Consider the following 26526-nt stretch of genomic DNA (forward strand, 5'->3'; position numbering starts at 1 on the left):
AGCCCGTGCCGCCAGATGGTAGCATCCGCCCGGCTGCCCGCCGCGGGGCACGCGAGCGCAGGGAGCCCCCAGCACCCACCCGCACCGCAGAGCAGCTCCAAGCCTTTTTTTATTCATTTTGTTTGCTTTTTTCCCCTTTTTTTTTTGCAAGAGCATTCCCGTAGCCCTCCCGATGACGCGAGGAGCAGGAGGGAGAGGAGCGGTGAGACCCCGGGGAAGGCGGCACACGGCCAGGAGCGCAATCAGGACAGGGTCCTGAGGGACATGGGGCTCTTGTCACCCCTCCCCGAAGGGATGGGGGGCTCCTGGGACACGGGACCCAGCACCAGAGCAGCCCCGTGGGAGCTCCTGGGGTCCGAGGGGGCCCTGCTGGCCCCCAGACCTGCGCCGTGTGAGCACGGGACTCGCTCTCCTCTGGAAGAGCAGCAGAGGAGGAAACGTGATTGTTTCCCAGCATTGAAGTTGTACTGTGCTTTTTTTTTTTTTTTCCCATCCAACAAACAGCAAAAAAAAAAAAAAAATCGTCTTCTGTAAGAAAAAATTCCCAACTCTCCCCCCTCCGTTTGCCCACCCCCCCCCCCCCCTTGTGATTTCCTTTGGGGAATTAATTCTATAAACATCTTTCAATTTTCTCCTCCCCCTCCGCAGGGCTGGTGCGATTTATTACGAGATGAACTCATGGGAAAGAGGAGATTGCCACAACTTCAGCTGCGTGGGCCTTACCCAAGTTGGGAAAAGGAAAAAAAAATAATAAAATAAAATAAAAAAAAAAGAACAAATCGTGGCCCAGAGGGAGCCGTGCCAGGAACACCCCGGGCTCCTTGGCCCCGGGCGCGAAGGGCCGCGCGCCGGCGCTGGCTGGCGGTCAGCACCTCCCTGCCTCGGCGCTGCTGCTGGGAGGGGAAAAAAAAAAAAAAAAGGATTGGGGTTTTCTGAGAAACCCCAGCCTGGTGCTCAGGGGTCTCTCCCTCTTTGAGGGAGTGCCCAAAGTTCAGCGAGTCAGGGCAGGACGCTCCTCCTTTCAGGAATAATCCGAGCGCAGGAAGCGGTGCCCGCTGCTGGCCGGGGGCCCTGGGAAAAAAAAAAGGGGAAAAAAAAGGGAAAAAAAAAAAAAAACAAACAGGAGAGGAAGTTTTCCAGGCAAACGGAGGAGCTGGGGCTGGAGTGAGCCCCGCGTTGGGCACACGGCGCTGTGGCAGGTGCCGGTGCCAGCGCCGCCCGGGGAGGCCACGAGGAGCGCCAGCCCGAAATCACGGGCGGGCTTCCACGGCCCGGCAAACAATGCGAGGAGGAGGCAGAAAGAAAACAGCGACGAAAACAAAAAAGTCTCCAACGCCATAATAAGCCAAAGTTGCCTCTGAGCCGTCATTTGCTCAGCGGGAAACAAAATTAAGTTCATCATCGGGGCGTGAATTAACGACCTCGCGCGCGGCATGGAAACCGAGAAGGGGCCGCGTGCGGTTTGCAGAGAACAATTTTGCTCGGGCTGTGTAATAATCACTCTGACTGTCTAGTCGCCCTTCGGGTCCCTTCGGAGCGCGTTACAGTAATGCTGCGCCTCTTAATGTTTTATGAGCGGCGCTGGACTTTACAGGCAGGGGCTGAGAGGCTGTAAAAGCTTCTTGGCTTTACAACAACAAAACCCCGGCGCTCGCCCCGCCGAGGGCTCGCCGCTCCCGGGGCTCCGCTCGCCTTCGCCGAGGCTTTCTGCAGCTGGTTTGTGCGGGCGTGTGCGCGCCTCTGTCTTGTGGTTTGCCAGCAGCCTCTCCAGGCTGCAATAAAATTTCACGATTAGCAACCTAAAAGCTTCCCTTCCCCCTCTCGCTCCCGGTTGGGGCGGCAGCGGCGAGCCCGGGAAGGTTTTAAAGCCCTCCCCGCGGGGCTCTCACCGCGCTGTGTCCGCCGCAGGAGCGCCGAGCCCGGCCGAGCTTCAACCGCTTGAGCCCCCCGAAATGGAGCGACCCCGTTTTGCAAGGCCGTACGGGATGGGAAACCCCTTGCAGAAAGCGAGGGGAAGGGATAGGGGCACACCAGCCCCCCCCAAAACTCCCGGGGAAGGCCGCAGCCCCCTGGGGACACGGAGAGAGCACCCCCCCCAGCCCGAGCGGCGCCTCCGGGAGCTCCCCCCCGGCGGGCGCAAGGGTTCCAGATTTCACAAGGTTATCGAATGGCATCCCTGAAATTAGTTCACAGTTGTCTCCTGACGCACCAGCAGTAAAAAAACCCACCCCAATTACCAGAGGCTGCCGGTTCCTTTTCTGTGTCACAGGCGCTATTAAAAGCTCGCTCGCACAAGGCACCAGGGAGAGCTGCGGCAGCGCCAAGCTGCTCCCGCGGCGCTCGGGAAGCGTGCAGAGCCCTCGGCTCCACGCACGGGGCTCCTCCAGCACACAGCACGGCCCTAATAAATAGAAAATAACCCGCAGGGACGCTGCCTGCAGCCGAAGGGCTCTCGTCTCGGGGTTAACGCCTGCCCGAGGAGGCTTGGTGCCCGCGGAGCAGCCGAAGGGGGACCCCGGTGTCACCTGCAGCCAGAGGACCCCACGGCCACGGGGAGCACGGCCAAGTCGAGGGCTTCCCGTGGCAGCGGGTGCTCTCCTCACGGCGTGAATCGGGGCTTTGTTAGCCGGGATTGCACAACGCCAGGGAAGGGAAAGGAAGCGGCAAGCAGCGAGTAAGGAGCTGAAAAATATTACAAAATCTTAATCCGCCCCACGAGACCCTCTGGGGTGCTTTCAAATACAGAGAGAAATTGCCTAATTAGCTTTTTTTTTTTTTTCTCTTTTTTTTTTTCTCTTTTTTTTAAATGGATAATTGCCTTCATGAGCTTTCACGGGCAGCTTAGCAACCTTTTAACGTGCGCGCGCGCACGGCGCGGAGCGGCTGAAGGGTTCTGAAAGGGGTTTTATACCTTTCCCGAGGAGCTGCTGACAGCAAACCTCAAGCCATCCAGGCTGGGGCTGCACCGGGCGCTGGGGTGTCGTTAGGAAAAACACCACTCGGAGCTCGCTGGTCAAGCCGCGTTCACATAAAAGGGCAATGTTCTAATATTCATCATCCCCGGGCCCACGGGGCAGGGTTTTAATGAAAGTCTGCACAGTTCTGCCCCGTGCACCATCAAAGAGGCCAATAAATGCCGAGCGCACGCTGCTGAGGACCAGGGGAGAGGGCTCAGCACCTCCTGGGGCTGCCCTGCTGAGCCGTGCACCCCCTGTGCCCCCACCCCTGCCCCGTGCCAGGAGCAGGACCAGGCACGGGCTGCTCCGGAGCGCAGGACGCAGCTGCCGAAGCATTTATCCAGGCTGTGGGCTCGGAGCTGTGCAGAACACTCCAGGAGGAGCAGCAGCACGAAGAAAGGAGCTGTTTAGTGCCCCTCATCGGGGCGCAGGGAGGCTCAGCTCCAAGGAGCAGCACCCAGCAGCCCCCCGACACCGCTTCTCCTCCCGTCCTCCTCCTCCAGCACCATGGGGACGTGCCAGGGGGGAAGCCGAGCCTCCACGGGGAGCCCAGCCCCGGGGTTTGGCCCAGGGGAGGTTTAGGAAGCGAGGGTGCCCCAAACGGATCCCTTCTGGGTAGGGGTATTTGGTCCAGATGTGAGCACCCCACTGGGAGGATGCTGATGAGCTCTGGGGGCACACAGAGTACAGCAGGGCAGCCCCCGAGCCAAGCCTCCTGTGCTACCACCCTGCTTCACGTGGAGAAGAAGTGAAGAAATTCAGCAAACTCCACGGACACCGCCGTTTATGGGCCCTTTTTTTTATTTTCCCAGCCACGAGCACCCGAAAGGAGCAGCTGTTCTTTGGCCGTTACCGCTCCCAAATTAACCAAGGCGGAAAAATTCAATCGCATCCCCCCCCTCCCGGCCCTGCTGGGCGCGCACCATTAAGGGATTGAGAGCAGCTTCTGCTTGCAGCTCGCGGGCACCCCGGCGCCTGGGAAGGCTCACGCCTCGCTGGGGTGAGCTTTGAGGGTGAAGGGAGAAAAAAAAACCAGCACTGGCAGGGTCGGCGCAGCCCCGAGTGAATGTTATCGGCGGCAGCACCGGCGTCGGGGAGACACCCAGAGCCGCTGGGCAGGAACACGGCCAAGAAGCAGGAGGGAGGATGGATAACCTCCAGGAGAGGCAGCCCTCCTCCGGCTTCCGCTCTCAATCTCCGCGAGGAGATTTCAAGGCCCCCGAAGAACAAAAAAAAAAAAAAAAGCCCGAGGAGAAGCAAAGGAAAATAAGCTGAAGGAACAGGACGCAGCCGAGGGGGAGCGCGGGGTCAGGCGACACCTGCTAGCGGTGGCCTTGCGAGGCGAGCCCGCAGCTGGGGAAGGGAGGGAGCGGCCGTAATTCCATCAGCGGGCACAGTAAACAAATAATAAATAACGTGAACCGGTAAACAAAGCCGAGGCATAATCACAGGCTTTGTCAGAGCTCAAACCGAATCCAAATTTATATCCTCGCCACCGAAAAAAAAAAGAAAAAAAGAAAAAAAGAAAAAAAGGCAGTGCCCGTAAATTTACATACCTCTGAGCAGGGTGAGTGGGGGTTGTTGGCAGCGGGGGCAACGTGCTGGGAGCTGCCCCGTTTGGCCACTCAGCCCTCGCACAGGTGGCCACTGCTGAGCTGTCCCCAAGTTCACTGCCCCCACGGGGAGGGGACACCCGTGCCCTGTCCCCAGCCCCGCACCCTCCCCTTCCCCAAAAAACAACCCCAAAGGGCACCGGAGAGCTGCCTGGAAACCACCCTGCGCCCACCACACTGAAAAAATAAAATAATTTAATAAGTGGAGCGGGGGACACGACCCGAGCAGGCACGTACCTGGCATTTTGACAGGGTCCTGCTCCATTCTGCTCTCCTCTCTTTCCAGGTGCTCCAAGCCCACTGCTTCTGTCCTCACCGGGGCGTCCTCGGTGGCAGACAAGGTGGTGTAGGTGCTGATAACCAGCATTCCCAGCCCGATCCACAGGATGATCTGCAGGGAGCAGAGCCAGGGTTAGCACAGAACAAACGGGACTGCTCCGCACGGCGTTTGTCACGCAAATGGGTCCCCAAACAATTCGGAGCTCGGCGCAATCACACGTGCCAGTAAGACAGGAGAAAAGGGTAAGAGGCGAATAAGTTGTGTTTGGATGCAGAGGCACAACGTGAGAGCCTCGGACGCTGGAAGCTGCAGAAATGACAACTCCTGCATCAGAAGGAAGCAGACAGGGCACAGGAACAGAAAAATGCACGCGGTGGGCAGGAGCCCAGCTGCAGAGGCTCGCTGCCTGCTGCTTCCAGCAGCTACTTTGGAGCACCACGAAATCCAGCCCGGCTAAGAGCAGAGGTGCCCAACCTGTGTACGGGCTAGGAAGGGTTCCAGTTAAATCATTTAAAATGTCTTATTTCTGAGTAAGGCCTCCACACACCAGCCCTGGAGGTTAATGCTCCAGGCACGTGGTCAGGGCTAAGAGGAAGCTGCCAAGAAGCAAATCAGCGAGCCCCAGAAAGCTGGGAGCAAACGGGGGGAACGCAGCAAGGCAGAACCTGGGTCCCGTGCAGGGAAGGGCTCCAAGAACTTCTCCGACAAGGCTGCCAGCCTGCAAACTGCAGCGTTTTGTGTGCCCCTCACGGCCGCTGCGGGGTCCCCACCTCCAGCTCCTGGGGCAAGGACACCACTTTTTCCACCCCAAGCCCGAGCAGAACAACTTCCCCCCTGCACACTTCAGCAGGCAATGGTGTCAAAGTCTCCCTCTGCCAAGGAATCCTGCCTCCTGGGTACCCATCCCTGCTCCATCCTCCAGGAGCTGCCCGGCCCTTCAGGTGAATAAATCCCCCTCCTGCTGCCACCTCAGCAGCTCACGAGGGGACGGGGAGAGTCCCACGGGATTCATCCTCTGCCTCGCCCCCCCCGGAGTCCTTACCCTGCAGCACAATTAACAAAAGGCAGGAGAAAAGGGACGTGGCTCGGCCTGAGAGGAACCAGCAGCGGCCGCTGGGGACCTTTAACGCAACCGGGAGCTGCCGTGGGCTGCCGGAGGGAGGCAGGAGATGGAAAATAAAAAAAGGGGGGGGGGGGGACAGAGATTGAAAGGCAAAGGCCAAGCAGGGCCAGCCCTGAGGGAAGGACGGGGCTGGGGCTTTGCTCCCCTCGTTGCTGGGCTGCCCAGGAGCGGGGTCAGCGCCCTGGGAGCCTGCGGCCCCCCCGCCACGGAGACGCCTTGGGAAGGAAGGGGCCGGCAGGACACGGAGCAGCTCCGGGCTGGGGACAGGCACGGTCAGGGAGCAGAGGGCAGATCTGAGAGCCTCTGGAGAGGAAACAGAAGCGCAGGCTGCTGCCTGCCTCGCCGGGCGGCTGCACAAAGAGCAGACATCCTGCCAGCCTGCCCCGCGCCGCGCGCTCAGCGGGTCCCTGCCCTCGGCGCGGGGGCTCCTCCGCTTCCTCCCCCCAGCAGAAAGGTTTCTGGTGGCCGCCCCGGCCCCTTCCAGAAACAACAGCAGAGAGGAAGAGCGTTCCCACAAAGGGGAGCTATTCTGGTGCCACAGGAACCGGGAGAGATGGGGGAGAGAAGGGAACCGTAGGAAACGGCTGAGAACACCCAGCGTTTCCAATGGGGGGGGGTTGTTGGTTCTTATCTTCGTAGGGAGCCAGGGGCTCGAATGCCTTGGACTCAGCCCCCTCTGGTTGTTTAAGGTTTGGAGATCATCTGCGAGCTTCCCAGGGCGCTGGGTAGGGGCACACGTGGCAGGGGGAGGCCGGGGAGCTGCGGCCGTCCTGCGCCTCCGTGCTCAGCCACCCCGGGAGCGGCACAGGACCTGGAGGAGGAGGAGGAGGAGGTCTGTGCTTCGGACCAGGTCCACAGAGATGCTCGTGGCACACAAAACCAGGCTCTTTGTACTCGGGGGGACACCCAGGGAAAGCTCTGGCAATCAGGGGACCAAAAGCTGCGAGGTCTCGGTGGCCCCAGGAGCTGGGCACAGCTCAGCAACCACCCAAAGCAGCTGGAGCAGAGAACTGGGAGCAAGGGAAGCAGCACTGCAGGGCTGCTGTGATCCCATGTCTGATCCCATGGGAAGAATCGGCCCCCCACGTGTGAGAAGGGGACCTGCTGAGAGCAGAGACCCCTCTCCAGGGCTCCTTAAGGGGCCGTCAGCACAGCAGGAGTCCCCGGAGAGCAGCGCCGCGAGCCCGGGAGCTCACAGGAGGAAGTTTACGCGGCCGTTTCCTCTGCTGGTTGCTTTCCCTCGGCCGTCCTTCCTCCCAGAAGACAGCTCGACCTTTTTGCACAGCGCTGTCATCAACCAAAGCCTCTCACCACGCCTGAGCCAGCAGCGGGACACGAGAAGGGGGTTTGTCTCCCCGGGGCTGCTCTGGGCACCGAGGGGAGGAAGGAAGAGCAGGGGACCCTCGGACAGGGGAGGTGCTCGGGGTGCTGGACGGACCCAGAGAGCCCACGGCGAGGGGAACTCTTCCCATCCCCACTTCCCGACCCCGAGCAGCCTCATGGTGGCTCCTCTGCCCCACGCAGGACGAGGAAGCCAGGCTCCAGCACCAGGAGCCTCGCTGGGAGCCGAGCTGTTTGCAAACCTCAGCAGGGCTCTGCCAAACCTCGCCCGGCCCCGGGGGGCAGCAGGAGAGGGAGCTGCACCTTTAGGGAGGGCACGCTCCTCCCCAGCCCGTTCCCAGCCCTGCTGCCTGGCTTTCAAGCTTTTCACCTCCTCAAGTTGCTCTAACACCTCTCGGAAAGCCGGCGTGCCACCCCCAGCCCCAGCCTGACCAGCGGCTGTGCCAATTAACAACTCTAATTAGCAGCTCGCTGTCAAAGCCAGGACTTTTTGCTGGCCAGCAAGGATCTGGGACTGCCCCCATCCCTCCCCCGGAGCCCTCTGTGCTGCTGTGGGTGCAGCTCCCACCCCGCAGCCCAGGCTCCATCCTCCCAGCTCCGAAAGGGAAGCGGCACGGATCGGAGGCGGCCCCATAAAAGCAGCACTGGGAGAGCCCAGGGAGCTCAGGCCAGCACCAGAGCTGGATTTGAGGAGGGGGCTCAGGGTGGGAGGGGAACACTCACGTGAGTTGTTCAGGCCCAGGGCTGGCTCCTTCTCCCCCCGCCTGCTGCTCTCACAGGTTTGGATGGAGCAGGGCGCCTGATCAAAGCGAGCAGGAATGAAGGAGGAGAGCACAGACAGAGCTCCGGGGAAAGAATAAATGAGACTTTGCACAAGACCTGGGGGCACGAGGAGAGGCTGGGCCCCGCGCTCAGCTCCCGGAGAGGCGCAGGAAGGCGCTGAGCAGCTCACACAGCTCTGAGGACAGGTGTGCCCTCGCAGCATCGGTCAAAGCAAGTATGCAAACCTGACAGGCCATGGATCACTCAGGAAAAGGCTGGACAGCTTGCTACCAGCCCCCCGAAACGCCAGGGTAACCCGGGGGCTGATGCCTGCGATAAGCCCTTAGTCCTTTGTGGGATTTCTGCGGGACAAACCCCCCCCCAGCAGCCTCGGGAGCAGCATTTGGGGTCACTGCGAGCTCAACCCGGTGCTCAAGCCCCGGCTGCTGCCTCTGGGCAGCCGGTCGCAGAGCTCAGCACGCCCTGAGTGCAGCTTCCAGGCACTGCAGAGAAACGCTGAGGCTCGGCCGGAACAGAAAGCGATTCCTGAAAGTGCTCTTTGTTCCCCTGAAAAACCCCGGCTGGCAGTCGGGCTCCTGCTCGGGGTTTCAGTCAAAGGAGTTCGGAGCGGAGTGTCAGAATCCCGAGTGAAAGCTGGAAAGTTGGACTACTTCCTCGTGTCAGAGAAAGCGTGGGGAAAGGGGAAAGAAAGAAAGAAAGAAAGAAAAAAAAAACACGCCCTGCTTAAAAACTTCGTGGATGTTTGCAAAGCCACAAGTCATTAAAGGCAGAGAAAGCCATTAGCTCTGTAGGACCCACAAAAATGTCCTGCTCTCCCCCTGCTGACTCCGCAGTTTGCTGAAAGCCTTACTCCCAGCCCAGCGCTGTCGTGAGGGGTAACGCTGGAGCAGAGGCCTGCTAAAAGGCAGCGGATTAAGTTATTGTTAGAAAGAAACAAAACACGCGAATTTCAGCCCCATAAAAGCAGGCTATTTGCAGAGGCAGAAGGATCAAGCCCAGCAAAGAGCCACTTTGTTCCAGTCCCCGAGGAGGCCAATTCAACCCGGAGCAGGAGGAAAAGCTGAACTCCTACCAGCCTCTGAGCGACCCCGATCGCTTCAGAATCAATTCCTGGAGCAACACCTCTACGTGTGTGTTCCTTTTTATTATTATTTTGGTTGAAACCAGAAAGCTGAGGGTCAGCAGCAAGAACCGCATGGCTGGGAAGTTTTGTTTGTTTTACCCAGCCCGGGCAGGTTGAGCTGTAAGGCCCGGGCAGGTTTTATAGGCTGCCTGGATTTCCCCCCTCTGTGGCTACAGACCCTGAAAGCCCACCAGAAGGCGGGCTGGAAGCAGCATTTTAAGCACGGAGGGACAAAAAGAGCCGGTGTTCCAGCCTGGGGCAGGGCAAGCACGGAGCCAGCCCCTCTGCTGCTGTCGGCGTGCCCGCGAGCGGTGCCGTGCAGGGCAGTGACCACGACAGCTCCCACCTGCAGCAGGGGGAGGCAGCAGGGGAGTGCTGGAGGAGGTGCTGAGCAGTTTCCCTCCTGCAGCCCCAGGACCTACGTTCCCAGGCTCCGCAGAGGGCTCAGGGGGATGTGGAGCAGCGTCGCCACTGACCTGTGAGCAGAGCGCGTTCTTGTGGATCTTCTTGTAAATCAGAGCCGGGCAGATGAAACAAATGAGGCTTCCCATCGTGGCACCCGTCAGGCCCAGGACTGTTTCCACTGGCAAAGAAGAAGGAGAGAAGTCAGCAGAGCCCTTCCCCTCCAGCAGCACGGCTCCCTGAGCCCCCCCAGGCTGCGGCCAAGCCCGACAATCCCACACCAGGAGGCAGCCCCTGCCCCAGCTCCCCGCTCACCGTTGGGGATCATGATGCCTCCGATCATGGTTCCAAACACCACGGCCAGCGTCAGGGCTTTGAAGCGGAGCGGGGGCATGTAGCCCCCCGCGGCGAAGGTGCCATCCTTCTGCTGGAAGAGAAACATCGGGAGGGGGAGAGGATGAAGCGAGACCCCACTGCACACCCAAATGGCTCCAGGGGGGACAAGAGGGGCACGGGGGACAGGACAGGGGCAGTTTCACGAGCTGAGCGCTGTGCTTTCTGTGGGGTGGGGGGCAGCTAGACGTGGCTGAGCACTTTTAAATATGCAACTGCGCTGGAACCTTCAGAACAAGACTGATGGGAGGCAAGGAGCCAAATCTGCAGTTTCCATCCTGCCCCAAACGTGAACCGTACAGCTGTATCCGAATCCCTCTGCCAGTGCTGCTGCTGCTCGGCCTCTGCGAGCGGCCCCAAGGCCAAGGGCATGAGAAAGAGGCGCAGCTGGGAAGGCAGGAGGGGAGGGGGGGGGACGGGCACGGGGGAAGAGCTCCGGCACAGCCACCCCACGGCATCCCCAACGCCTCCGGGAGCGGGGCTAAATCCCAGCACGGTGCGGCGCGTGGGTCGGCTCCTCGACGTGACGGAGCTGCGGGGGAGCTGCTGGTGCTGGAGGGCTTCCAGGCACCCCCCCGTTTCCCGTCCCGTCCCACACTCCCCGAGCAGGAGGTGTGGAAGGAAAGCACAGGATGCCACGGGCCCTAGGGACCCGGCAGGTCCCCGCGCTCCCGGCCGCAGGGGTGGGAGAGAAAAGCGAAGTGACACATCGGGGACCCGGGGGAGAACCCAGAGCGTCCCCAGAGCTGCTCTCCTCCACGCCTGCTGGCTTTCGCCTGCACTCTTCCCTCATCCTCAGACCCTCCCGACGTGAGAAAAGAGCCGGGGGCTTCTCACAGGCAGAAGTGGCAGGATTTAGAGCTATAAATTGCTCGAGTTTTATTTCCTGCCCTAAGAGGTTTCTATTTATGCAGACACACAAAGGCCTCAGAACATTCCCACAATCTCTTACTGTTATTTACTGAATACCATCGGCATGCTTAGTGCTGCACAATACACAGAGGAGAACACGCTACTGCCACAAGGGACTTACAGTCTAAATCAGACAGCCCAGCTATAGCCACAAAGGCTGTCTGAAGATCTGACCCTGGGAAAGGTGAACGTGTGGGAGAGGGGCGCGCTCCGCCGCACGGTTCTGCACCACATCGGCACCAAACAGCCCGCGAGGCACCGGCAGAAGGGGACATCTGAACCCGCAGAGGAGAAGGCTGCTCAGGGAGCTATTGACAGAGGTGGAAAGATGAGAATAATAATAATAAAAGAGCAGAAACGAGCAGGCACGCAGAGAAGAAATGAGGCCGGGCTCTGAGGCCGGGAACAGAAGCCGGAGCTAAATGCAAAGCAAGATCGAGTTGGCCAGCAAAAGGGTGCCAGCTGGAGCAGCAGGAAATAAGGAGGCTCCTCTGTTTCCACAAGCACATTTCTCCCTCTTTGTGAGGGGGAGAACCGCTCAGCTCTGAACCGTGCGACACTCCGACGGGAGAGCCGAGCGGGGCAGCGGCCGCCACGTGAGCTGGGGCGCAGCGGAGCCGTGGCAGGATCCGGACTCGCACCCCCAGCCCACAAAATTCCCCTGCAGGGAGGGAAGGATCCTCGGAGTGCCACGGATGAACCGTTCTGCAGAGCGGGATTTAGAGACCGCCACGGGGCTCCTGCCGCACCGCTGCCACTCGGGATTTCGCCGTGATGGAGGGTTTGTCCCCTAGGGTAGCGAGCGCCCCTCACGACTCAGAAATTCGTGGCTGGCAGCGGAGCCTCGCAGATCCAAGGCAGCAGCCGGCAGCAGAAGGCAGACAGCCACAGCAGCCCTCCAAAAAGCAAGTGTCAAAGGTGCAGGCCAAGGCAGGGAGCTGCTCCTGGCCGCGCAAGAGGCTCTTACCTGCTGCTCAAAGAGAAGGGTGTTCAGCGCCTGTCTGCACGGGAGAATCATCATGGGAAACCCCACGGCTACCGACATCATGAATCCCACGCGAATCATCTCCGTCACAAGGTTGGAAGGGAAGTTCATTAGGACGTTCCCAGCAATGGCTTCAGTGTAACTCACGTAGCCAAAGAACCCCACCTGTCCGGCAGGAGGGGAGGTGAGCAGAGGGGGTTTGACTCCAAAGCACATTCACACCCGCTCGCTACAAAGGGGAAGCGGGCCCTCCCTAAAAAGCAGAGGCGAGTTTCTCCCCAAGCACAGGGGGCTTTCGTGGAGAGCACTGCAGCGAGGGAGAGCTGCCGTGGCCTCCGACACCAGGCAGCAACGCAGTGCCTGCTGCCAGCCCCTGTCCCACAAAGGATGGGCCGTGAGGATTTCCTGCAGCAGGCTGCCTCACGGGGGAGGCTGCTCTCAGGGATTATTAACTGCTCCCTCCACATTTTTCCTGCTGCAACGGGCTGAAAGAAGCTCTCCTAAACTCAGGGCTGCCTTCAGGCTGTGCCCCGGCAGGCAGGCAGCAGGCTGATGTGCACAGAGGAGCTGCGTCCCCACTGCTTCCACCCAAGGAAGCGTGCTGGGCTGAGAGCTGGGGCTCTCCAAACGCCTCCTGCACCTTTCCCTGCATCATCTCCCAGCTCACTTTGCTTTCAGCGATCATGAAACATCTTTCAGAATCAATACAGATAAGCAGGAACCAGCCCCAGCTGCAGATAAACCATCGGCCCTGCTGCCCCTCCGCAGCACAGCTTCTGGCAAGGGAAGAGAAGGGGAAGTTTCTTACCGTAATGTAAAAGGTGGTGACCACGTTTAGGGAAGAAGCAAATATGGAGCTCATGATTTTAACAGACGGCTCATCCAAGCTATCATAGGTAGGCAAGACCTGACTGTGGAAAAGGGGCAAGTTATTTGAGGAAACTTTCTACAGAGAGAGAAAAAAAAAATGAACTCGAGCACGTTCCCTGCCTCAGCCCAGCAGCAAAGACTCCCTGACACCTTCCCCCCATGGAGCACAAACACTCGCTGCTATTCCACAATTTATACTGCCAATGCCAAGAGATTTCAGAACACTCATAACTTTAAGTGTTGCAAAAATATTCCTGCTCTCCCCACCCCACCACGTGGAGCTAAACGTGTGATGTAAACATTTTGGTTCAGAAGTGTTGCAAAATGAATGACCATTTGTTCCACTGCAACACCAGTGGCACCAGGCCAGGCAGCGCACTGCGATTATTGTTCTTGGAGCTGGCTGTGCTGATAATTAAAGCAACGCCGTGTTTACAGAGTAAAAGCAGGAAGAAGGTTAGAGCATCGCACTGTCTAAAAGAGAAGTTAAACAAACAAAGCTGAATGCAGCGCCCGGCGTGTTTCAGCGCTGCTGCTGGGGCTCAGTTCATAGAAAGCTGGGAGCGCCAATTACACGGATTTGGGGTATTTACAGGCTTGGAAAGCATGTGGAATGCACTTTGTGACATCAGGTGCATATTTTAGCAACTCATTAACCTCTTGCTACTCGAATTCAAGTGGCTCCATCCTGGCTTCGCGTTACCCAAGTCGCTCTCAGGAGGAGGGGGGCGCATCCAGCCAGAGGGGAAGGGGCATCCCCAGCTCCAGTGGGCAAAAAGCCATTAACCCAGAGCGTGCGGGGCCGAGGCCAAACAGAAAAATCCTTAACCCTTAATCCCCTAACTTCAAAGGGCTCTGCACAAAGGGAGCTGAGCAGCAGCTTGAGGAAGCGATGAGATGCAGCCACCGGCAGGGACCGAAGCTTCCCGGGGAGCCGCGTGGCTTCGGCTCCTTCCCCGCCTGGTGTGCAGCGACCTCAGCTGGGTCAGCTGCCTGCAGACGTTTGGTTTTCTTGGGCTTGGAGAAACTGCTCGGGGTCTGAAAGCGTGCTGTGGGGCCCTCCTGACCGCCAAAGCAAGAGAGGGAGCACGGAGCAGGCAGCGCGTGTTGGTGCGCCCAGGGTTTGCTTTTAAGCAGGAGAGCGCTGGAGGCAGCGAAGCATCGGGGTCTGGCCTGATGAACACATCACACGTTGTCTGTTCTAGCAGCAGCACCTCAAAGAGGGTGCGAGCAGGTATCCTCTCCTCCTGAGCACGGGCACAAGCCAGCAGAAGCACCAAGACCTGACTCGGAGACGATGGCGTTGCTTTGGAGGGGTTGGAGCCACCGTGCTGTCCTTACCCCGGGGTCGTGGCCCCCCCAAACACAGCAACACCTCTGCCTGCAGGGAGCTGGTGCTCAGAGGCAATGAACCCCCCTGACCTGTGGTACTCCTGTGAATTGGGCACTCGATGGGTTCAGTGACTCGACCAAGGTGAGGCAGGGAGGCTGAGGGGAGCAGAGGGGAGCCCCGAGTCCTCGTGCTCTGTTCTCAGCCCCACAGCACATTTCCGTGCTGCACAACGGGAGAGGAGCGACCTACTTTGCAAATTCAGCCCCAAAAGGATCGCTTTTAAAGAGCAAAAGGCATCAAACTCCCAAGTAAACCACCAGTTCCTCAAGGTTTATTTTTCCTTACTGGATGCTGCCTTTACGTGCTGGAGGAAAGGGATTTTTGTTTTATGTTAGAATTTTTTTTTTTAAAGGTGATTCAGAAGTGAGCAAAATTAAGCCTACCTAGCTGAGAATAACATGCTTATAAAGAGTGCTTGGCCTGGGGGCAGGGTATTGCCCTGATGCTTGGAAAAAACACACAGCTTTAGGTTTGGCTTGCCACACAAGAGCTGTGATGGACTCTGTATTGAGGTACGTGCACGCTGGCCCAGAGCAGAGGATTTCCCTGTTTCCAGCTCCCAGCAAAACCGTGCTGGGTACCGTGTGGCTACCACAAGAAAAAAAAAATGGGAATTGAAAAACTCTAAGATGTTAACAAGGTAAAGCTGTAGAAGAATACAGCTCCCTTCGCCAGTTGTAATGGAGACATTAAACAGCAAGACTGGAGCGTGCTCGGGTAGGAACCAAGCTGCCAAGAGAGCCGATAAATGGAAAATGATGATTTGGATCTTGCGTGTGGGTGTAAACACAGCAGTCTGAACAAATTTTATCTGTCACATTCATTTACTGCTGGCATGCTACCCATTTGCTAGAGCTACAGGGGGGAAAGCCCAACTCTGCCAGCCTTCCAAATGAGGATGGTCTTTTCCGTGTCCACATTTGGATTTACACCTCTATTTAAAGTCTGTTTCTATTCTGGCCAAGCACGTATTGCTCACTTGCCATTCTGGTGCCGAAGGTAATGCTGTTAGAAGCACGGAAATAGCCTGCTCTGCCATCAGGGCCTCCCGTGAGCCAGAGGAAACCCTCGCTGCAAGCAGGTAGCTGCAAACATGCAGACAGCCATCCCGAGTCAGGGACTGCGATCTGCTGAGTGTTCTCAAAGGTTCGGGGGAGCAGCCACAAGCACACGTTGCCCCGCACAGGGCCCTGCAGCCATCAGGAGCCACGCAGCCCTGCTGCCTTCCCTGGTACTCAGCCATTCCCTCCAAGAAACGGGGGAAATTCCCCACTTATGGGGCTGCACCAGAAGCAACGTGCATTGCACTGCGGGTCTGTTTGGCCCAAATGATTTTACGTTGCCCACGCTCAGTAACTCCCCCGTGAAATCCAACTCCCTCCCCCACCTAGGGAACAAAAGGGGCACGTCTGAACGAGGCGCCGTACTTCAGCGGGCTGGAAAATATTTTTGATTCGAAGAAAAAAGGAAACCAGATGGCATCTATCCCTCACAACCCCCCTGCCCTCACAAAGACGTCTCGCACGCCCCAGCTGCCAGAAGGGAAGGGCAGGTACTTACGACTGGCAGGCAAACGACATGCCGAAGATGGGGATGCAGCGGAAGATGCCCTCCCAGCGAGTGTAGCTGACTCGCTGCAGCCACTGCCCGCTGAAGAGGCCGTGCTTGAAGGACGACAGCACGATCTGCAGCCAAGAGAAGGAAAAAAGGGGTTAAGATCCAGCCCCAGACTGACAGAAAACGCCAGTGCTGGGGTAAAAGGCAGCACGTGGCAGCTCACGGAGAACAGCTCGCGCTGCCGACCACAGCCTGAGCTCTGAGAGACAAATTCCCCAGCCCCCCCACCCCTCCCACCCACTTTAATAACACTCACGACAGCCTCACTGGCCCCTTGCCACCACGGATCCTGGGTGTATTTTACAAGATGTATGGCATTCCCCCCTGTTTGATGCCATCAGACATCACAGCACGCACCAGGGTGGAACAATTTCCACTGACACATCTAACTGTGAGAGTTATTGTTCCCAGAATGTCTTTTGCGCTTTTTTTAAAACAGTTTTTTTACATCCAAACGAGAAGCAGCGTTTGCCTCGGAGATCCTGTTCAACAGAGAACGACAAAAGTTCCTTGAAAAGGACCCCACCTGCCCACTGCTACTCCAGAACCACTTAACACCGCTGGTTTACTGAAGACAAGGATAAATTTCATGAAAAAAAGGGGAGTGAGGCACCCGGTTGAGGCCAGGGGAGCTCTTTGGCCATTGACAGGGAAGCTGGCAGGCATTGGGTTGCACAGGAAACAGAAGGTAAATATGTCTGAATGCCTGTTTATAATATCGCCTGAATGGGGGTTTTCTAATCCCCAGAGATTACGTTTTAGGGCAGCCAAGTCTCATGAAATGTTGTGGTTTTCTTAAAGGCACAGCTTCTGGAACACAGTAGTTTTGTAAAACACTCATTTACAGTTTCCAGGCTCAGAAGTGTGACACAGCCCGACCTACTAAAAAAAACATTAAGTACAAGAAATCTGCACTGCTTCCTATTTCTTTCGTTTCAGCTCTTCCAGGACTGAAATTTGGGGCAGATCAGGCTGGGGCTCCAAGATCAGGCTGCACGAGCATCCACGGAGCACAAACTGAAGTCATTATAAGGTACATGAAGTCCCCACCTCTCAGTGAATGGTGCTGCGTAACGAAGCTTGGCCAAGCCAAACAGAGCGAGCTTTGGATCACCCTCCACTTACTCTACTTGATCTAAATGGTCAAGAATCCATTTATCTCAGTAAAGGAGAATGCTTCGAGAAAAATCCGTGAACAAATAAACGCCCTTGTACCGGGGCTGAGAGTTTTGAAGCTTTCCCTGCACAAGAAACAGAAGTGGTGGCGAACAAAGTCTCAACCCTCAGCTGCAAAAAGCCTGAAGGACGCGCGGTTGTTAACGGGAATCGTCCTCCCACGACACGCTGCAAGCGCTGAGGTTTCAAGGCAAAGCACTAACATTTGATAAAAGCCCTCCTGCTTCCAGGCGCTTTTCCCCCCACATCTCCCATCCTCCAATTTAAACTTCGGAGCCCTAAATTACGAGATACCAACAGGAGAATGAACCACAAATCCTCTCGGCTGCTGTAATCCGCTGTTTGTGAGCGCGCAGACCTGCTGGCCAGCTCCTGCTCGCTGTGCTCCTGCCCTCACAAGCCCGAGTGATGCAGCCCGGTCGTTACACCAGGCACTCTCAGCACTCTTTATCAGGAAGGACACGTTAAACTTGAGCCCTGCACCTGCAGGCTGTCCCAGCAGGGCTCGAGCAGGAACATCTGCGGTAACCCCCTGGGAAAACGGCGTTCCCAGCCCCGATACCCACCACGAACATGAACACAGTGTAGAAGATGAGCGCCATGGCGCTGAAGGACTGGATGGAGGCCATCATGTTCCTCTGCAGGCTCAGGGGAAGCACGATGCACAAGGAGACGGCGAAGAGCAGGACTATGCGGAAGCTGCCCGACACCTGGAAAGGGACCAGCAGGGAGAACTGAAGCACGCTCGAAATACCCCGGGGGAGCAGCAAAGCAACTCCTGCCCGTGATTCTGCAGGGATTTAAAGATCTGCTGCTGCCATTCCCACAGCCAGCTCTGCGAGGAGCTCACGCAGTCACTGGGTGACACTGTTGCTCTACGCCGCGTGCGACAGGTCCACCCCGAAGTGGAAACGTGGGGAGGGGGGAGCTTTAAATGCTAATCCAGCGCCAGCCAGCTGAGCATTTTCGTGCAATTAAATCAAATCCGAACTTACTCGGGAACCAGGAGATTGAAGTCTTGAAAATTCTGATCCAGAAAATTAATCAAAACCTCGCATTGGTATTTATTATAGCAGAACACTCTGAAACGCTCGGAAATATTTAATACCTCATTTGGCTGCAGCCACGATGCATCTTTTTAACTTCGCAGTCCCTTAATCAGAGCTTAGCAGCAGCAGGCGGAGCAGATAACGGCCCCGCCAAAGCCCCCTCCACAGCCCCTCTCTGCTCCCCAGCACGGCCTGAGGCTGCCTCCGGGGGCTGCTGCAGCCTCCAGCACCAACACCGGGGCTGCCACGGGGCAGATTTCATCCCCGAGGAGGCAGGTGCTCCGTGGCTTTGGCCACTAAAACACCGAGGGAAAAGGGCAAAAATTCCTCTTGAACCAGGGGGCTGCAAAGGGGTGAGCTCAGAACTGGCTGGCACTGCCTGGTAGGGGCGAGAATTAGGACAGGAGTTATCTCTGTCACGTATCTGCTTCAGAATTAATAGGGAGCAATATTAAAAGGATTCATTTTGTTGGCCGTGCCTCACTGGAGGTGCTGCACATCTGACTGTTCGGCATACGTCTGAGCTTCCAGGACCTCACAGAGCAAAAGAATCGGACTTGATGATCTTAAGAGGGTTTCTCCAACCTATATGATTCTAAGGAAATTCTGCTCACAAGGTGTGCTGTTACAGCCTGCCAGGAGATGACCCCACAGCAGCCCGTGGCCTGCCGCCTGCACGGGAGAGGCAGCGCAGCGAGGACTGATTTACCTGGAATCCGAGCAGCCGAGCAAAGAAGTTGGAGCCCAAGTCACCAATGACAACATAGAAAGCAATGCAAGTTCCCAGCATCAGCCCGATCATGCTGCAAAACAAGAGGACAGAGGTTAGGAGGCTGAAGCAGGAGCCCTGGAGCGCAGCTGCGGCACAGGCGAGGTCTCAGGGGCCTCTCTCTGCGCCCAACCACGACAGCCACAGGTGGCTCAAAACCCTCCCGCGCTCTCCCAAGAAGCTTCCAGAGGATTTACAGGGAAACAGCAAACAGAGAACCTTTAAAATGCCTTCAAATCCATGCAGCCAGCTGCTCGCTTGTCTTCAGTGGGGAAGCAGCCCCAGAGCGCCTTGCTCTGAAGCACGTCCACGCCCCAACTCAACCCAAGTTTTTGGCACGTCAATGGAGACGACCCCCAAATTTTGCAGAACCCACCCCAAAAACACATTTGGCGACCAGCAATGAAGCAGGTTCTCCATCCACAGGGACGGGGGCTCTGTGCTCACTCTCAGAGCCACACGAGCGGTGTGTACATCAGGGGGAGCCCTGCGGCTGCCGGAGCTGAGGGAGCACCACGCTTTACCCTTGGGTTTGTGAGGGGGAGGCCACCCCCAGCAAAATAAACCCAACTGCATCCACCAGATAACATCCCCGGGGCAATTACAGCAGCTGCCCGCATGGACCAGCAGCATTTGAGAAAGATTCTGTGTATTTTTGGTGCTCTGCAGCAGGGATCAGAGAAAGAGAGGGCACCAGAGCCTGGCCAGAGCGCAAGATGCCCTCACCAGGGAATCTCTTCTGGAAAAGGCAGCGTGGTAACAACACCGCATGGCCTGCCAGGGCTGCTGAACAACCTGCGAGGGATTTTCTGCTGCAAGGGATTGCCTGGGGTCAATTTTTTGTCAGGGTTGTCCAAGGAACAGGACCACGAGCCCTGGGGACAGGACTTCCACCCCAGGGCACCTCCCAGTGCCTGTGGCCCCATGGGGCAAGGCAGCACCGAGGGGAGGAGCGGGAAGCTCCGGGAAGCCAGAGGGCAGATCCGAGGTCCTGACCTCTCCTGCGAGCTCACAGCAGCCTTGGCAGGGATCTCACCCCTGGAAAACAGCCACGAGCGACCTGCCCACGGTTTCCCAGCACGCAGCAGAGCCGGGGAGGAGCTCACGAGCTCAGAAGCAGGCACAAAGCGCTGAGGATGAAGCACACGGGCTGTGCTCGGGCACCTCGCTCACTTTCGTGGTCAAGTTCTAGCTGCCAAGGAGGCCTGGTGGGAGCAGGGGAGGCAGCAGCACGGGAAATGAGCACAGCAAGGCCACAGGAGTGTTCCTCATGAAAGCTGAGCTGTTCGAGCTTTGAGGGCAGGTTACCTTGTTTCCACCAACATTTTTCCTGCTTTTCCATAGGCATGAAATGCTGGTGTAAGAGGGGAAAAAAAAAAAAAAAGTTGCAGTTAATGCAGGGAAAGCCCAGAACATGGCACACATCAGTCAGAAATTCAGTAATAACAGTGGCAGAGGGCAGCAACCCACCAGGGCTGGGTTTTGGGGCTGGTTTCCCTTGCCCACCCTCCCATTTTCCTTTTCAGCCACTCCCTCCGCAAACTGAGAACCACATCAGACGGGTAAGAGGGACGAGGGGAAGACAGACAGCAGGTTATTTTTCCTTTTTTTTTTCTTCTTCCCCATTCTATTTTTAAAAAAAAAGGAGCGCGAAGCAGCAGCCACACATGGCAACCATTAAAGGCAAGTCGGCGCGGCGGGGGGAACGCGCACGTCGAAGATGCTGCGTGGCGAGAAGCGACCGCGGTGCGGAATCGCAACCAAGCTCCCCCCGTTTTATTTTTGTCTTCCCACTCGAAGCGAGCCGCCTGACGCTGCTGGATGGGAGAGCTGATCCGCTGCCCAGAACGTCCAACCCCACGCCCAGAACCCCCGGCACTCGCAGCCCACACCAAAGGGCTGCTGCCAACGCTTGGCTCCCCCTCCCGCGCTGGGGCTGGAGCGCAGAACGGTCGCTACTCTTCAAACCATTGTTTTTTTTCGTCAAAAGAAAAAGCCCAGAAACCGCCGCACGTATTTTTAGATCTCGCTGGGCAGAGTGGGAATTGAGGCCTCCAGTTCCAAGCAGGGACCGCGCTGCCCGCCCGTGTCACTGCAGAAACCCAGCACGAAACCCCCCCAAGGTTCCCCTTTGCCCCCCCCCGAGGTGCAGAGCGGCTCCCCAGCGCCCGCCAGAGAGCGAATTTATTCCCTCCTGGAAGCTCCCCCTGTTATTTTAAATATTAACTTACAATCGACGGTTCCTTTGGACTCGGCTAGAGTTAAAAATTAAGGAGACAGCGTGTTCTCCCGCGGAACGAAAATTAAAAAAAAAAAAAAAGGCTCAGCGGGAGGGCGGCAGCAGAAAAACAAAAGCGGGCAGCACCGAAAATAGCCGGCGGCGCGAGGAGCAGCCTCCAGCTCTCATCGCCCCCGGCAGCTCGCAGAGACAGCGCCCGGCTCCACGGGGCTGGCACGAGGGAGGGGAACACGCAGGGGGTAAAAACGTCCTCCCCAGGGGCTGCTGCAGAGGCCTGGTGCTGTGGTACGGACCCCGGGGCTCCTTTCTGACACCACGCAGCCTCGGTGCCTCCCGTTGGTGGCGACAAGCAGCCTGCCCCCTCGGCGCCCTGCTGAGAGCAGCCTTCAGAAGTTAGGTCAGATGTGGGGAAATTGGGTCCTTTACCTGCTCGGGGAGGAAGGAGACGGCGGCCACACAGCACCCCGTAAGGTCAGGCACCTTCGGGAGGGGATCTCAAGCTGGGCAGAGCCGAACCCGCTCGGTAATTAGAGAAACCCTTTTTTAATTGTGGTCACTGCACGGAGCAGCCTGCTTTTGGGCACTTCTTGCTGCAGGGAGCTGCCCGAGCTGCTTCTCCTCTCCCCGGGCAGCCCAGCCCCGCAGCCATACGGGACCAGCATCATCCCGGTACGAGCCCGGCTCTTTTGTGCCCCCCCCCAGCTCTCAGAGCACCTCCGGAAGGGCCTCGAGTGCCTCAAATTCATTTGCAAAACCTCCCCCCCTGTCCCTCGGTGCTGCCAAAGCCTCCCCCGGCCTCAGCTGTGGATGCAGCGGGGCGCAGGCGGGCGCTGACAAAGGCTGCCTGTGTGGAGCTGCCCGGCCTCGCTGCATTACGATGCGGCGCGGGGAGCCGCTGCCTTTTCCTCCCAGCGCCCTCCCCTCCCCTGCCCGCGCCCCGTGGCACCTCTCCCAGCGCCCGGGGAGGGAGGAGAAGCTTCTTTCGGCGTGCCAGGAGGTGCCAGGAGGTGCCAGGAAGCTTGGAAGCGTCGCCAGCCTCTGTGTACCCGAACCCCTTGGCTCTGAAAGCGCCGAGGATCCCTTTTCCCTGGGAGAGGTGACACACCAGGGCTGGCTTCACCGCAGCCGGGTGCTGCCTGAGGGCTCCTGGCTGGCTCAGTTTTCCCTCCAGGACCAGAGGCACGGCCTCAGAGGCCGCAGCAGTTTTTGCCCTGTTTAGTTTCCAGCAGATAAAGCCCGGCAGCAGCCGAGCACTTTGGGCACCGCCAGCGTGGAGGAAACCCAGCTGTCAGCACCCCGAGCCACGCAGCTCCTCAACTCCTTCCCCGGCGGCGGCGCCACCCAAAAAACTCCACCCCAAAAAAAAAAAAAACAAACACAAAACCAAGAGAAAACGATGAAAAAACCACCTCCCCTGCGGTTTCCACATGCCACCTGAGAGGGGCTGGAACCCAAACACCCCCTCCCGCCCCCCGCGGCAGGCAGAGAGGTCACAACCAGAGCCCGGGCGCTGGCGCCAGCGCCGAGGAGCCGAGGCAGGGAGCTGGCGGGCGCTGCCAACCCCCCCCCACGGCCCCCGCAGATGTTTCTGTTTTCCCGGCCGCCTGGAAGCTGGCAGGGTTTTCCTCCCCGGCTCCCCCCCAGCTCTGCCACAAACGCTCCCGGCGCAGAGCGGGGCGGCGGCAGCTCCGTGCCAGGACCCGATGTCCTCGGCAGCGCGCTGGGCGGGGAGGAGGAGGAGGGGGGGGGGGGGCAAGGCCAAATAATTGGCAGCAGGCGGCTCCCAAAAACGTTTGGGTTTCATCACTCAGCGCCTGCATCCCCTCCCCTGCCCCGCAGGGTCCAAATAATTCGGTGCTCGTTAACCCCAGGAGCAGAATTAAAGCCTCCAATTCCCCCCCTCCCCGGGGACGGAGAGCGACGGGGGGAACAGGGCGCGGGTTAAGAGCCGCCCCCAGAAGCCGCGGGGCGTGCCAAGAAAGCTGCAAGCTGTAAATTAAGAGTTTGGGGTAAAACCGCCGCCTAAAAATAAATCGAGAAAGCCGAGAGGAAGGCCCGGAGCCTGCAGCGCTCACCCAGGCCGGGGTAGGTCCTGCGCTTGCTGAGGTTGGCCGCCTTCACCAGGAACATGCAGGACTGGTGGGTCATCCACGAGCAGAAAACCAAGAGCAGGGCGCCCAGCACGATGCCGCACTGCAAGGGAAAAATGGGGCAGAGGGGGGGAAATAAGGAGAAAATGGAAAAAAATCAGCGACCTCAGCACCCCCCGGACCCCTCAGGACCCCCCTCAGGCACCCCCAACCCCACTCCTGCCGGCCCCGAGGGGACCCCAGCCCCAGACCCCGCAGCCCGGGGGGGTCTCAGCCTCCTCCTCGCCTCCCCCCGTTGCTCCCAGCACTGAACGGGGCCGGGGGCTCGGCGGGACATGGCCCCGCAGCTCCTCCCGGTGACCCCCCCCCAGGGCCGTGAGCGCTCCCAGTGCCCCCCGGGCCCTACAGAGCACCGGGACCTGCTGCAGACCCCAGGGCCCAGCCTCTGCCCTTCGCACACCCCCCTCACACCACGGGCACGGCACCGGGCTGCTCGCTACGGAGGCACCGGGGGGGGGGGCACCGGGGGGGGGGTCCGTTACCCTCCGTTTTTTTTACCGGACGCCTCAACACAGGGCCAGCCCCCCCCCCCCCGACCGCATCATCCCCGGTGCAGCCCCCCCAGGGCCTCCCCCACCCCCTGCAGGCCCCCGCCCGGGGCCTCCCCCACCGGGTACCCCCCCCCACCCCCCCGGTCCCGGTGCCGGTGCCGGTGCCGGTGCCCGTTCACCGACCTGCCGGAAGCAGAAGGGCACGGTGAGCACGCTGACCCCCACGATGCTGTTCACCACGTTCATGATCAGGCCCCAGTTGGAGCCCGGCGCCGCCGCCGCCGCCGCCATGGCCTAAACCGGTGCCCCCCCCACCCCCCCTCCCCCCACACACACACCCACACCCGGTGTCCCCCGGTCCCTCCGGTAAAGGCCCGGTACCGGAGCTGCCCCCCCCGCTCCCCCCACACCCCGCAGGGCCCCTCCCCGCCCCTCAGGGCCCGTCCCGGCCCGTCCCGGCCCCGCCGCCCTCCTCCTCAGCCGCCCGCCATGGCGGCAGCGCCCCCGCCCCGCCCCGCGCCGGCACCGGCCACAGCGGCACTTCCGGCTTCCGCTGCTCCGCTGGCGCTTCCGGCGACGCTCTAGCCGCCTCGGAGGACCGAGCTCGCTGCTCCTGGGAGGACTGGGGCTGAAGGGGGGGGGGCGAGACCCCCCTGGGACCCCTCTGAGCCCCCCCTGGGACCCTCCTGAGCCCCCCCCCGGGACAAGGGCCCGATCCTGGCTGTGTGGGGCTGTGTGGGGCTGTCCCTGCTTCCCCCAACCCCAAATGCAGAGGTTAATGCAGGGCCTGGGGGGTGGGGGGGGGGCACGACCCCCCTCTCCCCATCTGTGGGACCCCCAAGGGCAGTGGGGTGGGGGTGGGAATGGGACCCCCACAGCCCCTACACAGCCCCAGGCACAGGGCAGGGGGGCTGGGACCCCCCCACGAGGCCTCATCCTGGGGCAAAGCCCCCCCAGCGTCACCCCAAGGGGATGGGGGGGGGCAAAATGGGGGGGCCCTACCCAGGGCTGGCACCCGAGGGGCTCACACAGGGGGTTAAATGCATACACACGAGTGTACACGCGTGTATGTGCACACACGGCCATGCACACACGTGCACACAGCTGCACACGCGTGCACATGGATGCACGCACCCAAATGCACACCTGCAGACACCCAAATACACACCCATGCACACCCAAATACACCCAAACACACATGCACACACACCCAAATGCACACCCACGCACACCCCTGCCCACACACACCACCCCCTGCAGCATCACCCCAGGCGCTGCCTTTGCCCAGCCCCTGCCCTCCCCATGTGCTCTTGCACACGCGTGTGCACCCCTGGCCGTGCACCATCCCCTCGTGTACCCACGTGCACCATGCACACAGCAGGGCTGGCGCTCAGACCCATCCCAACACTCCCCACCGAGCACAGCCCCATGGCCAGGACCCCCCAAAAAAAAAAAACCCTGGGGGTTTGCATGGGCTCAGAGGGGCTGGGGGCGCACCCGGAGCCCCCCAAAACCCCCGAACCCCAGGGTCAACCCTCGGAGAGGGGGGGAAACCAAAGCAGCAGCGGTGTCAGGGTCAGGGCGGCGCGAGCCAAGGTTCCCATGCGCCCGAACGCGCGGCGCTCGTATAATTTGCAGCAATTGCACTGGGTAACCGCAGGAATTTGCTCTACAAAAGGTTGGCGGGGAGGTGGAGCGCGCCTGCCTAATTCCCTCCAGGTGCTACCGGGGGCTGGAGCCGCGGCGCCGGCTGAGTTTTGGTGCCTGCTGCTGCCCGAGGCAGCGCCAGGTCCCAGGAAGGATTTTGGGTTGAGTTTGGGGCTGTCGCTGGCCCTGCTGCCAGTGGGGTCCTGGGGCTGTGGGGCTGGGGATCCGTGGGGCTGGGGATCCATGGGGCTGGGCGCAGGGAGGCCCGGGGTCCCCACAGCTCCACGCTGTCCCCAAGGCATCCTCAGCTCCTTAGGGCCAGGAGCACCCATGGGACCAGCAAAAAGTCCCAGCAGCAGCGTGTGGGGTGCCCCTCCCCACAGCCCCAGCCCCCTGCTCTGGTTTAGGGCTGCCAGGCGGGAGGGGACCCCATGGGATGGGTCCCCTGCGTCCCCTCTCCCTGCGGTGCTGGGGGCTCGGCTTGGGGTCACGGGGGGGCTGCAGCACCCACATGTGGGATGTGGGGCCTGGAAGAGGGATGTGGGGCCAGGACATGGGACAGGGACAAGGAAATGGGACATGGGACAGGGACATGGGACAAGGAAATGGGATGTGTGACCTGCATATGGGATGTGGTACAGGGACATGGGACAAGGGACCTGGACACGGGACCCCCACTTCCCAAACCATCTCCACCCCTCTGGGAGCAGAAGCAGCACCGTGACCCCAACTCTGGGGGATTCCCGTCCCCCCCCTGTCCCCAGGCGAGGGGCTGGCACCAGGCACCCCCTACCCGAGGGGTCTCAGCCCCCCCCCAGGCACCCACGGCAGCCCCCTGCCTGCCTGGGAAGGGGAGCTCACCTTATTCCTGCGCCGAGGAGGAGACATCTGCAGCGAGTTAGAGGGGAAATCATGTTTATCCAATTAGTTTTACACGGCCTCTAACTCAACGCTGGCAGAAAAAAGGGCTCAGGTGGCTGCTCCGCGTGCTCGACGGCCGCCGGCAGCCAGGAGCACGGCGAGAGCTGGCTGCCTGTAAGCCCCCACACTGCGGGACGGGGATGGGGACCCCACAAGGACCCCGACCCATCCTGGTGATGCCCCAGCCGTGTCACCGTTGTCCCTGTCGCTGGTGTCCCCGTCCCCGCTGTCCCCATCCGCAGGTGGGACCCCTGGGGCACTGGGACGTCCCGGGGGGCCCTGTGGGAGGTGT

General features: G+C 59.5%; 1 protein-coding gene across 1 annotated transcript in view; it reads right to left on the reverse strand.

Annotated features, from left to right (window-relative positions):
• SLC38A10 (solute carrier family 38 member 10) overlaps positions 1-23979 on the reverse strand; it is a gene marked incomplete at its 3' end in the record, with an annotated part of 29158 nt that extends 5179 nt beyond the window's left edge. The window contains exons 1-11 of the mRNA XM_084298315.1: positions 23850-23979; positions 23101-23218; positions 20095-20140; positions 18727-18820; positions 17535-17678; positions 15736-15860; positions 12721-12823; positions 11895-12077; positions 9938-10049; positions 9697-9803; positions 4808-4961 (exon numbers count right to left, since the gene is read on the reverse strand). Of these exons, the coding sequence (XP_084154441.1) occupies positions 4808-4961; positions 9697-9803; positions 9938-10049; positions 11895-12077; positions 12721-12823; positions 15736-15860; positions 17535-17678; positions 18727-18820; positions 20095-20140; positions 23101-23218; positions 23850-23957 (1294 nt within the window). The 5' untranslated portion in view covers positions 23958-23979. The remainder of the gene's footprint in view (positions 1-4807; positions 4962-9696; positions 9804-9937; positions 10050-11894; positions 12078-12720; positions 12824-15735; positions 15861-17534; positions 17679-18726; positions 18821-20094; positions 20141-23100; positions 23219-23849) is intronic.
• Positions 23980-26526: the final 2547 nt, after the last annotated feature.

The sequence above is a fragment of the Netta rufina genome, assembly GCF_964035555.1.
Source record: "Netta rufina genome assembly, chromosome: 19".
NCBI classification, from domain to species: domain Eukaryota; kingdom Metazoa; phylum Chordata; class Aves; order Anseriformes; family Anatidae; genus Netta; species Netta rufina.